General features: G+C 35.5%; 1 protein-coding gene and 1 pseudogene across 7 annotated transcripts in view; one reads left to right on the forward strand and one right to left on the reverse strand.

Moving 5' to 3' along the window:
• PSIP1 (PC4 and SRSF1 interacting protein 1) overlaps positions 1-15,829 on the forward strand; it is a 44,363-nt gene that overhangs the window by 10,417 nt on the left and 18,117 nt on the right. For all 7 annotated transcript variants that reach the window (XM_057720415.1, XM_057720417.1, XM_057720421.1 and 4 more), the window contains exons 4-8: positions 5,210-5,348; positions 7,575-7,679; positions 8,485-8,547; positions 13,101-13,197; positions 14,263-14,338. In XM_057720415.1, the coding sequence (XP_057576398.1) occupies positions 5,210-5,348; positions 7,575-7,679; positions 8,485-8,547; positions 13,101-13,197; positions 14,263-14,338 (480 nt within the window). The remainder of the gene's footprint in view (positions 1-5,209; positions 5,349-7,574; positions 7,680-8,484; positions 8,548-13,100; positions 13,198-14,262; positions 14,339-15,829) is intronic.
• LOC130844197 (ras-related protein Rab-5B-like) lies at positions 1,963-2,709 on the reverse strand (annotated as a pseudogene).

Below are 15,829 nucleotides of genomic sequence, written 5' to 3' on the forward strand. Positions count from 1 at the left end.
TATGTGTTTCAGGGCCACAAGAACTAAGGCTGCCCCTGGTAAAGGAAGGGAATTGAGGCATAAGTGGAAGAACCAAAGCTGAGTCCTTCAGAATCTCAGCTTCATGGATTTCTCAGCTGCTCTGGGATAGAAGGTAGTCTGCAAGCCAAAATGGCAGAAAGGTTACAATCTTAGGTCACTATGGCCTCTCCTGTCTTATTTCCCCCAATTTTCGCCAAAACTGGGCTAGAACAAGAAGGAATTTAGGGTTCTCTTTTGCCTTGATGGCTTTGCAAAGATGTCTTAAAATACCTAATGAGGGATGTGAAAAGAGACTGGAGATTTAGAAAGGACTTCTGGTGATGTGAGACAGCTGTGAGGGACCTTCAATGCCCGTGATTCACAAGAACAGGTGTTATGGTATGAGGGGGCCACAAGCAGGCCTCTGTGGTACTCCTCCCTAGTGGTATGTGGATTAAACCACTGGTTGCATGGGGGATGGGTTTCAGGGGTGAGCATGGAGGGATCAAACTGAAGATACTGACAGAGGAGAAAAGAAATAGGGCCTGATGGGAGGTGGGGGGCAGAACACACTGTACAGTGGGAATAAAAGATCATACCTGTGTACAGGGAAGTAGAAAAGGCATGGTAATGGGTGGATCATATTGAATGGGAACCTTGGGAAAGGATAGAAAACTCCTCCCTCTTGCTGACTCCTCTTCACTCCCCTACAATGGCCTATCCTGTCCTGAGACTGCTCTCCAGTTGCTCAGTTAATTCCCCAGGAAAGGTCAATGTATACCCAAGAGTTAGGTTGGCAAGAATATAGGTGGAGTAAGAATCGAAATTGGAGGAAGCTGTCAGTGGAGATTGGGCTTGAGTAGCTGCCACTGGTACTGTTTTCTGTAGCCCCTTTCCAAACCTCATATACACCTTGGATTCTGCTTAATTAAAAAGAAGGCAGGTAATCAATAAAAGCTCCCATAAGACAACAGCTGAACTACCATCAGTTAAAGTGCAAACTGCAGGGGGATATAATGGCCGGGGCTTAGGCCATCTGAAGGCCAGAGAGAAAAAATGCATGTGTATAAGTCAGAGGACACGTATCAGAAACTGGTCCCTCTTCCATTTAGATCACAGCAGAGCCAAAGGTGCAGGCAACCAGTGAAGATTCTTTGGAGGACTCTGGGGTCCAGAATCTCCCCCACTGTGGGGGAGAAGCTACCGAAGAGGCTGGGTGAGGGCAAAGTAGGCCTTGGAAGAGTTCCTGAGCCATAGATGACACTTCATCTCCACCTCTTCCACCCCTGCCCAGTTAGCTAACAATGAGACTGCAACCTGGTGCCTGAGAGCTTGCCTTCCCATTCTCACTTCTACCTAGAAACACCCTCCACAAGGCCAGCTCAGTGTTTTCAAATATGAGAAACTGCAACCAAATAAAAACAGAAAGGAAATGTTTCCTTACTTTCCCCTATTCTGAGCCTTATTTTACCCCAGGGCCATTAATGTGACTGAACTGGAAACCTCCTTCCTCAGTTCCTGGGTCACTGGGTTCCTGAGTTGACCACCTTCTTCATCCTGGGGAGAGGACAAAAAGGGGATCAAGAACAGAGACTGACCAAAAGCAGAGGGGGAAGGGGGCAGGAGACAAAAAAATGTTTTCTGAAAAAATGGGGAGGAGGAGGAGGAACGATAAGTAGGTCACTGTCTTGCACCTGTAATACAAAGTGAAGAAAGTTTGTTTTGGAAGGTTAAGTCCTAGGGGATCTGACTCCTAAGCCTCAGAGTAGGGGTAGGAGGCCAGTGGCAACAGCTGCCTGGTGTTGTTGCTGAAGTGTTAAAAAGTGCCATGATGGAGCTGTCAGGAGGCAGCCCTTGGGAACCAGGGCTCGGTGTGCTGTTACCCTAGGGTCTGCATGCTGAAGGGTGGGGATTTCTTAGCTCTTGTGCTAGCACCATACTTGTTTGCTGCTAGCCACCCCCTCAATTGCTACAACATTGATTCTTGTTCTGCTGGGCCTTCTCATGGAGAGCCACACCCTGGCTTCAGCTCACTGCAGCCCCCAGATTCTGGGGTTCACTCTTTGACAAGTTCATAGCTATTGCCAGGAAGAGATTATTCACGTTCATAGCTGTCTTGGCTGAAGTCTCCATAAACAGTAAGCTGTTGTCATATGCATATGCCTGGGCCTCTTCTTAGTCCACCATGCATGTGCTTATTGGCCAGGTCAGCCTTGTTCTCCGCCAGGGCAATAATGATGCTGGGACTGGCCTGTCACTGTAGTTCCTTTTCCCATGTTTTCGCTCTGGCGAAGGTTTCCTGATTAGTGATGTCATAAACCACAGTTGCAGCTTGGGCACCTCTGTAGTACATGGGGGCCAAGCTATGGTATTGCTCCGGCGCAGCTGTGTCCCAGATCTCAAACTTGACTGTTGTGTCATGTAGACAGACTGGGTGAGGAAGGCCACTCCAATGGTGCTCTCCTGATACTCGTAGAACTGCCCTTTGACAAAATGTAATACCAAGCTAGACTTCCCCACTGCAGATTCACCCAGCAGGACCAATTTGAACTGGCACGTTTTGTTGGCCTGGGGCTGCCCATTGGGCCTAGCTGTACTTCTGCTAGTCATGGCTAGATTATCAGATTGTGAAAGGGTGGAGGGAAGGGGATGCCACAAAGTGGTGGGGGGGAGGGGACTTCCAGGCTTCAGCAGTTCTGAGGCTCTGTCTCCCCCAACCAGCCCAAGCCCCAAACTGTTAAGTTTTTCACAGGGACATGAAACACTACTAAATGTTTCTAATGTTTTAAATTACAGTGTACTAAATAATTAGTATTTTACTATATTTAAAATTTCCTTAAACACTGTCAGTAATAGTGTGTTTAGTGTTTTGACAATTTTTGAAGGTTTTGGACCAATGGTAATTTTTCTCATTGCTCAGTAAGATTGTCTTGCATGGTCATTTTTGTGGTCTCTCGAGTTTTGGGAAAAGAAAATGATCCATGTAAATTTAACTGTCAAACCTTTATACACTAAATAACAAAATGGTAGAATCAGTTTTCTCTTTTGAATAGGTTTTTGGTTTAGAATAATATCTAAAAATGCCCCACGTTTGAGGTGTTAAGACATTTTTCTGTAATTTGGTATTTAATATTTAAGGTCTCTTCTGCTTCTTGAAGTTCCTGATGCCACCTGTTTTGAACCTTTGGGGGATTTTGAAATATAAATTAGGGTACTGTCTGACTTTTCTACATTGCTGTTTAGTATCCAACTTTCTTACTCTCTCTAGCTTCCAAATCTGTTGATAATGTCTCTTGTCATCTTTAGCCTTATGAGTTGTGGGGTTTTAGGAGAGAGAATTGCTTTGTTCTAACTAGAACTATATTTTATTTTTGATGGCGTTTTAACTCAAGTCATCTACTTGGAATTTGAAGCTGATTATGCAGGGGGAATTGCTTTACTGTTTTAACTAAATGTTAGATTTTCTAATTTTAGATTATGGGTAGGAATGAATGATGCCTAGTAAAAGTCTGAATTTCTAGATCAACTGAGATCATGATGATTTTAAGTGTGTCTTAACTGATGCGCAGTTAAAATACATGGGTGCTTTGAGTGTTTGTACATTGCAGAATTTAAATAATAAAGCTGACTTTTATAGGCATTGATTATTTAAATAGAGCTCTAAGTCTCTTTTATTGAAATTTTATCTTAGAGCCTTTAAAAATATTCTAAACTGGAATGTTAACTATAGTCATTAGGTCCCTAATTCTTAAAGAATTTCAGCAGATAGGGAATTTGTGATAGATAATTAGTAATTAATAATCTTAAATTGTAGCATATTTTAGAGGAAATGAGTAGTAATTTGATTTTTATCCTGTTTTGGAGAATACATATATATCAACCATTATAGCAAAAAACTTATACATCTCTTCATCTGCCTTTATAGGACTGACAGACTTCTATAGAACTGATATAGGGAGATATATAAGGGGGCTCTTCTGGGGATTATATCTAAATATATATGTATATATACACACAAAAAATAGTTGATTGTCATCATTCACGGGTTCCATATTTATTAATTTGCTCACTGGAATGTATTTGTAATCCCAAATCAATACCCGTAACATCTTCATGGTCATGTCTGTGTGTGAAATGGCAAAAAATTTGAGTAACTTGATGCACATGTCCCTAGCCGGGGCTGAACCAAGGCTATGCTTTACCCTGTTTCAGTTCTCATATCATAAAAAAGTGTCCTTTTTGCGGTCTATGTAGTGCCATGGTTTTTGCATTTTTGTGCTTTTTCTTGGTCTATTCGCTGTTTATAATAGCACCTGAATGTAGTGCTGAAGTGCCATTTAATGTTCCTAAGTGCAAGAAGGCTGTGCTGTGCCTTATGTAGAAAATGTGTTACATAAGCTGTTGGCCGTGAGCTCAGTGTTAATGAATTACCAATGTGTGTTAAACAAGGTGTCTTTAAACAGAAACACACATAAAACAATGTTATGTATTGATTGGTTGACAAAAATGTTGTGACCAGAGGAGCCTACCCTGTATTTACCCTGGAGCAATGGAACAGTATTCCTTAATTCAGTGTTCATGGTGACATTATAGAGTATAATTACCATGAATATAAGAATCGACTGTAATGTATGTGTGTGTGTATATGAATGAACAAATCAGTTATGATTCCCTCATTGAATAAAGTAAAATTCTTAACATATTTTATTCTAAAAATCTACATGTATATATACACAAATATTAAAACATATGATAAACCTTATTGACAGCGATCTGTGAGTTGTGTAATATTCCAAACTACTTTGAAGTAAAACTGTATTTAGAATGCATTTAAATGTATTGATTAATGCAGTCTTGTCACATCTCTTTTTTTTTTCCATTTTTTTATGCTTTTTTTGTAGCAAAATCTAAAATTATTATAGCAGAATTTACCATTTTAACCATTTTTTAAGTGTACAGTTTAGTGGCATTCACGTTGTTGTGCAACTTTTTTGTTTTTTTTTAAATAGGATTATGGATCTAGGAGTTTGTGACTGAATTCAGTAAAAGTATTTGGAATGAAATATTTTTTGTGGCTACCCTGTATGTATGATTTTTAATGCATTTTAGATTAAGAATTTTTGATAATTGCGTTCATAGGTAGTGCTATTTAACCACTTATATTTGAGATTGCTTTACACTTACATTTCCCCCTCCTCTCCTTTTTTAGTGCTTTTTTAGGCCCAAAGGACATATTTCCTTACTCAGAAAATAAGGAAAAGTACGGCAAACCAAATAAACGAAAAGGCTTTAATGAAGGTTTATGGGAGATAGATAACAATCCGAAAGTGAAATTTTCAAGTCAACAGGTGCGTCATATTACATAAAACTTAGTTTAGTATTATTCAGTTTTGAAGAATAATCTCTGTTCTAGCTATAGGAAAATAATTGAAGAGCCTTGTACATTTCATATTAAATTGTTCTTATTTGTGAAGTTGAACCTTGAATTTTTGTAACTGGATAACTGATGAAAATATTGCCTTCTGGTCAAACAGATCTCAGAAAACTGGGAAACAGTTATTTAAATCCTGATTGTTTCTTAAATATATTGAATTTAAAGCCATATGTACTGTTTCTTCAATTCAGGTTTCATAGCTTGAAGGATGTGTTTTTTTCTTACTCATTTTAATTTCTAAGTCCATAAAACTTATTAGAATATGAACTTAAATATGTGACAGAAATACTTATAGCGCTATGCAAATTGTACTTGTTTTTGGTTTCTAGAAGAGCAACCTTTAAACCTTCTTTTTATTCTGGTTTTTTTGTTTGTGTGTGTGTGTCCAGAATTGAATTTAGTAAAAACTAGGATGAGTATGGGTCTGAGTAAAGAAGGAAATAGCAACCCACTGAAAAATTTGCAACTTTCTACCTTTAACACTATGTATTTTGTAGTTCTTTGCACATGCCATGCTTTTTCTCATGTTTGAGAACTTTTCAGATGCTGTTCTGTCTGGAACATTGAAATCTCTTGTTGATGTTTCAGGGCTGCATTAGATGACCCTAAGTGCCTTCATTATTCACCCAAAAGCTACTTGTTACAGAATTCATCATATCACATCATAATTGCTTCTGTACTTGTCTTAACTGCCACAGGCTTATTATTAGTTCCATAAACAAAGAAGTTGTATGTGTCCTGTGTGCCTGGCATTGTTATATGTGTGGAAAAGAATAGTTATCCACTAAATATTTGTTGCACAAATGTAAGAATGGATGAATGGTTTCCCGTCCTTATTGCCTTGGCTCTGTAATGGGAGTCCAAAGAGACTGAGTTGGTTATTTCCTGAAAATAATATTTTGTAACTTATCTTGGATCATGCATTCTGTGATTCTGCCTTCAAGGTTGTTTTCATTCTCCAGATTGCCTAGCATAGTCACTCTATCCTTTGTTCCTATCTACCTACTCAATCTCCAAGTAGTTTTCACAATATATACTTGGAATTTTTCATTTCACAGTGAAATTTTTGGTTGGTTGTATGCATGAAACCCAACAATTTTCTGTTCTTAACAAAAGTATGAATGATTATGCTGGTGTCATGTACTCTGTGTTCCCAGCCCAGACATCCCCAGTGGCACATTCCTGTGGTTTGGTGCAAGCATTGATGCCAAAACTTATACAAAAGAAACACACACAAAAATTGGCCATCATAATTTATAAATATTTCTATAGTGCTATAAGTAGTTTTGGGCACATTTTTACATTTTTTTATATACCTTTATAATTTGTGGGTTATCAGCATTGCCTTTTTTTACAAAAAAGGAAATGGGTTTACAGTTTAAAGACTTGCCAAAGGATATAGCTAGAAAGGTGCACAGTTTGAATTACAGTGCCTTCATCTTGTAGATATGTGCTTTACACTCACCTCCAGTGTATAGTATATTACCTCTGATATTCATTGTTTTGGTTGGTATTATGAAAAATCTAGGGACCCTAGGTCACCTGCTTAAGTATCTCTCATCTAGGAATACTATTAAAATTTAATGATTATTGGACTTCCACTCAGTGTCTGTTAGATCAGAATCACATAAGTTTGGGTTTCAGGAATCTGCATTTTAAATAAACTAAGTTTGAGATATAGATCAATTAAAGTCCTTAAAGTTGTGATATATATCCTTTGTTAAGGCTGGCTTAGAGTACATAGATTAGCTTCTTTATCCAGAATATTTCAGTAGTTAAATACAGTGTAGGTCTGTGCTGTTCTAAATTACCTTACATTTTATCTTGTTGGGTGTTTGTTGGTTAGAACATCAGAGTGGTATTCTTTGTAATTGTACTTTTAATTTATTTATGCGTCACCATTTTATCCGCTGAGATTGTATGCATCAATTGCTGGAATATAGTTTCACATGAGACTTTACTAAATAAAATAGTAGCATTTAAAACTCTAAAAATTGTGTATATTAAAAGTATCTTGTACAACAGAAATGAGGATACTTTTCTAGCTTTCTTACAAACAGGCTTTGATTTTTCATGGGTACAAAATTTTAAAGTTGGGTTAATATTACTTTGTGAAATTAATAGACTTGATTGTTCATAGGCATCAACTAAACAATCAAACACATCATCTGATGTTGAAGTTGAAGAAAAAGAAACTAGTGTTTCAAAGGAAGATACTGACCATGAAGAAAAAGCCAGCAATGAGGTGTGTTTAATTTCTCTTGCATTTTTAAACACATTTTGTTGCAAGGAAGAATTGTAAGATGAGTCGATTGTGGCAAAGTAGAAAGTAATCTTTAGAGTAGTTGAGTAATGAATGGGAAAAATTAAAGGCTTATTTCCTTGTGTACATATTAAATATAGTATTGTAAAAGAATTCTTGTGTCTTTAAGATGCATGGATGTTTTTTATTTGAAGTTAATTTGCTGTGCAAAATATGAGGTACAACTAGGAGAGTAGCTTACTGTTTGTTAGGAATATTTTTAAAGTGAGGTATTATTGGGTGGATCTACAGGAAAGGACATTGAACCTAATTTTTAAAAACCAATTAGATTTATTTCCAACTCTGATTATCTGAGTGGGGATGCTCATTTAGCCCAGAACTTCTAGGGCCTCATGAAATTGTTACATGATCTCCAAAGTCCTGGCTGCCTCTTAACATTCACAATCCTAAAACTGAGGTTAATACTGTAGAAAGAGTGTTTTGTGAATTTAAATAGACAAACCTCCCAGTGTACTGTCAAGTGTGACTTTTATATTTGATCTGACAGAGGAAAGCGTTTTTTTTTTAATGTGAAGATGCTGGTAATTACTTTCACTTTATGATGACAGTGTTAAGACTTTTAATGTCTCTAATTTCAAAGGTCAGAGAAACAAAAAAATTTACCTAGTACTTTTAGTGAACCGTTCTTGTGATTTTTAATTTAGTTTAAATGTGCTTGTGAAATTTTCTTTGTCGTGGCATGATTTACCAATTTTATCAGCTTTGTTTTTGTTTTTGTTTTCTAAAGGATATGACTAAAGCAATTGACATAAGCACTCCAAAAGCTGCCAGAAGAGGGAGAAAGAGAAAGGTAATTCTACTGCTTAAAAGATTTTATTTAAAAAATAAAAAAAATAATAGAATTATTATAAAAATAAAAACTTTTATTTTAGTTGGATTGAGGAAGTGTAGATAATGAAACGGTATTATTTGATTTAGACTTAGCCTTTCACTCTAAGTCCTTTAATTTTTTTAAAGGATAGGTTACATATCAAAATTATCTGTTTCTTTTCTTAGTGATGCAGCACCCTTAAGTTGAATGGTAAACAAAATAAAATGCACCAATTTTCATTCCTTTTAATGATGCTGCCTCAAAACTGACAATATATATACTCATAAGATTGTTGAGAGAATTAAATGTTTGCACATGTAAGATATTTATAATAAATTCTGATGCATAGTAAGTGCTTTATAACTCTTGTCCATTACTATGTTGTTGTTTTCACTTTACAACATTTTTGCATGAAATGAGAGTATGTGACAGAACAGAATATATCTTATGCTTTTAATTAATGTTTCTTCCCTGTGAAGTTTTGTTCATCACACATTTTTCTGACTTATTTATGTCTCAGATGGTTATATGACAAAGCTACAAAGAAAACTTCAGTTCAGTCTTTAAAAAAATTTTTTGTAGTATTGTGAGTTCAGTGTCTTATAAGGAAGTAAATTATGAAAACAAATAATTACAGTGGCTTTTTATCCCTTGTGGGGTATTGTGAAGGGGCTGTGATAACTTTTAAAAAAATTTTAAAAGATAGGCAGAATTTTGTCAGGCAGATGAACGGAGGAGGGGAGGAACGTGTAAAGCAATTACAGAAGCATAGAGAAAATTTTGCTTCAAGCATTTCAAGTATTGCATTTCAGTATTACCAGACAAGTTTGAGGGAAACAAGTATAAAAAACCCCAGTGTGTTATCCTTAAGAACCTGGAGAAGTGGTGGGAAGCCATTGAATTATTTTAAAATTCAGATACTCCTTTTAAAGAAGTGTGAATAATGGGGATTGGATTGAAGCAGTGAGACCAGTTCACTGGTAAATTCATTCAGAATTTTGGTACTCACTTCAGTGGCCCAAGCAGAAAATCAGCAGTGAATTAGAAAGATAAGGTCTCTGTTCTCATTGAACTTATGTTTTTGTTGAGATAGATAATAAATACATAAAACAAGAGAATTAAAATGGGGAGTTATGATTGGAACTTGGTAACTAAATTATGAAAGGCCTTTCTAAAGAGTTAGCATGACATTTTTAGTGCTATAGATGAGAGATGGGATTTTAAGAGCACCTTAGGAGGTAAAGTTAATAGTTGATTGGAAGTGGGTGTGAAGGGAGGGGGAGGAAACTAGGATGATTCACTGTGTTGGCTTGGATGACTAGATTATATACTGAGAATGCAGGAGATGTATTGGGAGCAAAGGCATGAGGAGGAGGTTGTGAAACACCTTTGAGAATTAGACTGAATATGTTTATTTCTCTGACACCAAAGGGGAAAAAGGTAGCAGTTACAGATGTGGTTTCTGATACAAAGATAGGATATAAGATGGGTAGTCAAGGGAGAAAGTTTACTGAGAACAACGCAGAAACCAGAATCCTGAGGGTTTATAGTGGGAATAAAAGGTTGCTTTGTAAAATTATGGCTGAGAATGAACTGTCAGAAGAAAATCCAAGAGAATATCTCAAGCTAAACAAGGGAGGAGAAAATTTTAAGAATGAGGGAGTGGTTGGTAGTGTCCTGATGCAGAGGGGGTCTAATAAGGTTTGACAATTAGGATCCCCCAGGATACTTTAAGGTCAAACGGTAAGAACAGATGAAGTAGGTTAAAGAATGTTTAATGTTAAAATTACACTGTGCTTTTGAAATCTTTGAAAGGGAGGAGAGAGGATGCAGCAACAAGGATTTGCATGGTTAAGGGAGGGTGTTAAAAGTGAAAAAATATAATAGAGGCTCTAACACTTTTTCTTTGGAAATCAGGAAAGATCAAAGATGTGAAAAGAGTATAAAGTATTTTAAGTTAAGAATAATGCTGGGTGAGAGAAAAGGGAGGACACATTTGAAGGAATTGACTTGATGGGAAAGAGATGGACATTTCATCTTTTTAACATTGATGGGACGGGCAGACAAGAGTATTACAGATTTCTAGGGAGACTTGGAAATTAAGGGAATCCCTTCCTGCTGGCTTCAGTCTCCTTTCTCCCTCACCGAATTCAAAGCAAGACTTCGTGTATAAAGCAGGAAGAAAGGATTGAAAGTCTATGCTAGAGGGAGGAGAAGGAAAGGACTTGACAAAATCAAGGTAAAGGATTAATGGATGGCTTTGGGATAACAGCTGAAGTTGCATAAAATGAATGCATGTTTGTATAACTTTTTTTCATCAGGGCTCAGCAGCAGGGAATAATAGAGCAGTGAAGGTAGAGTTTTTTTGTTGTTTTTTTTTTAAGCTCTTTATTGGAATAAAATTGCTTTATACTCTTGTACCAGCTTATGAGGTACACCAAAGTGAATCAGCTGTATTTATACACATATCCCCATATTCCTTCCTTCCTGCGACTCCCCCCAACCCTCCCTGTCCTGGCCCTCTAAGGCATCACCCATCATGGGAAGGTAGAGTTTTATAGTAATCCTCTGTTGGAGATTTATGGGACAGGTGCAGCAAAGCAAGAATGCAAATGAATAGTAGTCCCTTGAGGCTTTTGTGGGGTGGAGGGGTCTTTATGTAAAGTCATGAAGGGAGTAAAGCTAGAAAGTGGGGTTATAAATGGGGAGAAAGGCTTAGAGGTCTCAGTGAGATAAAGTAAAATATGGAAGAAATTAATCTAGAGTCAATATTTGCATTTAAGATATTTAAATATATATATTTGAAGCAACTTAATAGTCCTTTCTCTAGATAAAATATTTCTTTGAGTTTATTTTCATGAGGAATGGTTTTGACTTGCATGATTTTGCTATAATAGTCAAGAATATATGTCTGGAAGGGCTGTATTTTTGCTTAATATAGTGTTTATTTATGGTGTTAGTTATTGATGAACTTGTTACCTCTTATTGGTATCTTCTCAAAAAGATTCATACCTGTAATTCTTATGCAATATCATGATCTATTTCCAAAAGTTGAAAGTATAATCGAAGAGGGGTTGTTTTTTGCACTGAAGAGCTCCTCAGTTTGAACAGAACTTTGGAGAACTTTTGCCCTCCTAACTCCTCACCCTCCTAACTCCTCAATAGGAGAAGAGCTCTCATACAGTCTTGGGCTCTCAACCTCTGGTATAAAAACAGATACCTGGCTTCTTACTCCAGAGCTATCAAATCAGGATTGGGGCAGGGGTAGCTGGTCTGTAAATTCTTAAAATTAGAACTACAACTTGAGCTAATGTTTTGAAGAAATTTTTGTAATGTTCCTTGAACAATTCAAGTGTTACCTTAGATGAGTTTCTTGACTTTTAATAATGCTTTGAATATACATTATTATGTTGCAATTACAAATGCAGAAATAATGTTTAAAAACTAAGAACAAAGAAATGGATAAATTCGTAGAAGTGGGATTGCTGAGTCAGGTTTGAATATTCTTTATTGCTGATAATTCATAATGATCAGAAATGTATTACCAGTTTATTGATTTGATCACCATCAATATATGAACAATTCTCCACATTCTTACCAATATTGGGCATTACTTGTTAAGTGTTTGCAAATCAGACTGCTGATTAAAAGACTAAAAAAATTTTTTATCAATAAGATTAGATTACACAAGTTTGGCATGATGCTTTATTGCCTTTATTTTTGTTGAGATAGTTCAGGGCGAATTTTAAATAATTGGGGGTGGGGGAGCAGCTCATAGTAGTCCTCCCATTCTCTTTTTTCTCTTAACTATTTCTTTTCTCCTTTCAATTATGATGTTATGTTTGCATTTCCTTTCTTATTGGTGGTTATTAACCTTTGTTCTACTCTAATGCTTGAATTGATTAAATGATACTTGTTTGGGGCTGTTGTCTCATTACGTGGGACATTACAGTTTGCAGAGGGTCATTGGAATTTTTTTTACAGTAGTAAATTCCTCTTTATGGATAGTAATAGTAACTCCTAGGGAAGAACAGCAGATCTGTCTCAGTTCAAAATAAAACATGCATATATTAACAAAGTTGAAAAATGGAAATATCAGCAACTTAATTTCTTGCCTTTTCTAACATTAATTTAGGTTGTACATCATAAGTACACAATGTAAAGTGTTAGCATTTTGAGATACTCAAATGAAAGTACGTTTATAAGCAGTGTGTGGGTTGTTACAGTGTAATTACATTATACTTTAACATTTACCATCAAGAATATTCATTTTATTTTTACAAATGACTTTTTTAGGTTGAGATATCTACAAAGCGAAGGTTTTTTGTTTCTTAGAATTATTCACTAGAATTATAAGCTAAGTTTGAGGATATCACTGATGAGTCAAGTGTTGAAAAATAATGAAGATCGTATATAAGTTATGCTTATATTTGAACTTGTTATCCTATAGTGGCATATTTTTACCATTGAACTAAATTTGGAATGTCTACTATGTGCTAATAAGTAAGTTAATTTAAATCTTTGTGATTCAGGCAGAAAAACAAGTAGAAACCGAGGAGGCAGGAGTAGTGACTTCAGCAACAGCATCTGTTAATCTAAAAGTGAGTCCTAAAAGAGGACGACCTGCAGGTACGATTATTAATGTTTAAATAGCTGGCTTGTGATTAATATTCTAAGCCATTAGTGTTGTACCTCAGCTACTTTGGAATAGGTGAATAGGGACTTGGTTATGTGTAATATATAAATTTCAAAGGAGATAAATATTTCTGCTCTTTGTAATAAAGTATTTAAATTTTAAATAATTGCTTAAGACTTTTTCATTTTGTGTTTATCCCCATTGTATTTTCCTTTAATAGCAGCACATGAGGCTGTGGTGAGATGTAAAATCCATGAACAATGCGTTTATTTTACCTCTTACTTAGAAAAGTTAAGCTTTCCAAATGGAATCATAATGAAAGCAAGAGAAAAACAGCATTTGAATAATCAGAGCTATTAATTTTTAAATTATTGCCTTCTCTCTTTATTAGGGCTTATACAGTATGCAGCTGTCTTCAGCACTGCCTATGTAAAATATTTTCCTAATTTGGCAAATAGGAAACAGTTTGGAAGGATCTGTCTGTAATACAAAGTAAAACAAAATTAGCCAAGATAGAGCCAGTTTTTTTCTACTTCATAACATAGTATTCTTAATGAAACAATAAATGAGTAATACCCCCCCCCCAAAAAAAAAAACCAGAATTTGTTACCAGATTTTTACTTCGGAATTTAATATTGTAATGGATCAAATTAATGATATTGTTAGAAAATTCAGTGAATCCTGATAGCAAATTTTCAAAGGTGCAAACATACATATACAAATAATATTGTAATATGTATATGAATGTTGAATATTAAGTGCTGCTATCTACTATAAAGTTGAATTTTGTGCCATTCCTATTAAAACAGCAGTGAAGGGTGTCCTTTTAAGCCTTCAGCCATGTTAAGGAGAGAAGGAAAATACTCTTGATTTACCTCTAAATTTGCTGCTGCTACTCATTTGAACCATTGGAAGCTATACTTTTAAAACCTAAAGTAATTGTATCTGTAATAAACTAATTAATATTCTTAGTATATATCATTTGTAACTTTTATATGTGAGATCTACATCTTAATGGAAAGCTGGTAGTTATAATTTTTTTTTCCTGTGAATGTTAGCTACAGAAGTCAAGATTCCAAAACCAAGAGGCAGACCCAAAATGGTAAAACAGCCCTGTCCTTCAGAGAGTGACATGTGAGTATAATTAGTTATGTAGTAAATGAGACATTCCACTTCAAATATGTATAAATTTCTTTGCATTTTTACCAGTTTTATTTACAGGATGTTTGTTGCTGTTACTATTTTGTGTTGCCAAGAATTATGGGAAAAACTGTTGAAAAAATAGTTTTTAGTATATAAAAAATTAAAATTGATAGGGAATCACTAAAAATATGATTCTCATTTCATTAATCTAAGACATTTTCTTGTTTATTAGGGTAGAAGATACTTAGATAATTGCAGGGTAAAATTTATAATAGTTCCCTTTGTTTAAGGAAATTTTTAGACAAAGTACGTTTGAAGCAATTTCCACAAATCTTGCTCCTCCAGAGTAACCTTTATTTAAAAATAAGTTAAAATTATTTTTGTAAATTTAAAATTTTAAAGTATTTTAGAATGATAGCTATTTAGTTATCAACAAAATAATCAGGTTTTTGTTTTTTCTTCCCTTGCCATCCTTCTTCTCCATTATGGATCTTGTTTGTGTTGACTTTTCTGGGTAGAAACTTCACCAACAGGAATGTATATTTAGACAAAGAGGGCAAAGCTTTATAGTTACTGTGTTTGAAGATTTTATAGAAAAGGCTCAAGTGAGTATGTCATTTAAGAATGGATTTATAGTGTTTTGAATGAAAACATTTTATTTGAAATTTCAGTTATAGAACACTAGAGTGCTGGTACTTTTCAACCAACACATGTTTAAAGAGTTTTATTTTACCGCCAAGCTAGCTGTTTAAACATTCTCAAAAATAGTGGCAAAAAATTAAAACATGGTTTTACCTACTATAGTGAAATTAAGAAATTAGGTACATGCAGATGTTTGTTTTGAAACATACCAAATAAATCTCACTCATCTCCCTAAGATGTCTCCTCTAATTAAGGCATCAAGCCTCAAGTCTAGGATTTCGTGATCAACATAAGGCCTTGATCTAGAGACTTAGGAACTGAAACACAAGTTATCTGCTCCCCTCTCCCCTTTATGTATATATGCACATTGACCTGGGGTAGGGAACCATAATAAATACTCTCAAGGAGAAGATTAAGAGGCACACAGCAGTCATTGTTCCCTTGGAAATAAGAAATTCTGTTGGGAAAAGATTGTGAGATCCCTGTTTTAGATATAAGGAGCATTTCCTTGATTAGGTCTATCCCAGTTTTCCCTGAGAATATCTTCCTAGTCCATTTCTCTCCATGGCTTTTGGCTGATTCTTCTGAGAGCTCTCTTTTTCAGTATTGTCCTTAGTTGATCTTTTTTCAGTATCACTAGTTGCACTGGAAAGTATTAACCCTTCTTATTAGCTGAGCAGCTTTCTTAGCCTGCTTTCATACTTTAGGGACTTTAGGTCCAATATTCCTTTTTAATCTCCATTAATTTCTCTTAATGCAGGCTGGTTTTACTTTTGGTAATAATACTTTATTGTTAGCATGTGTGTTCTGTTTCATTCTAGTCAGTGTCATGTGTAGTGG

This window comes from Hippopotamus amphibius, chromosome 2, assembly GCF_030028045.1.
Source record: "Hippopotamus amphibius kiboko isolate mHipAmp2 chromosome 2, mHipAmp2.hap2, whole genome shotgun sequence".
NCBI lineage: Eukaryota > Metazoa > Chordata > Mammalia > Artiodactyla > Hippopotamidae > Hippopotamus > Hippopotamus amphibius.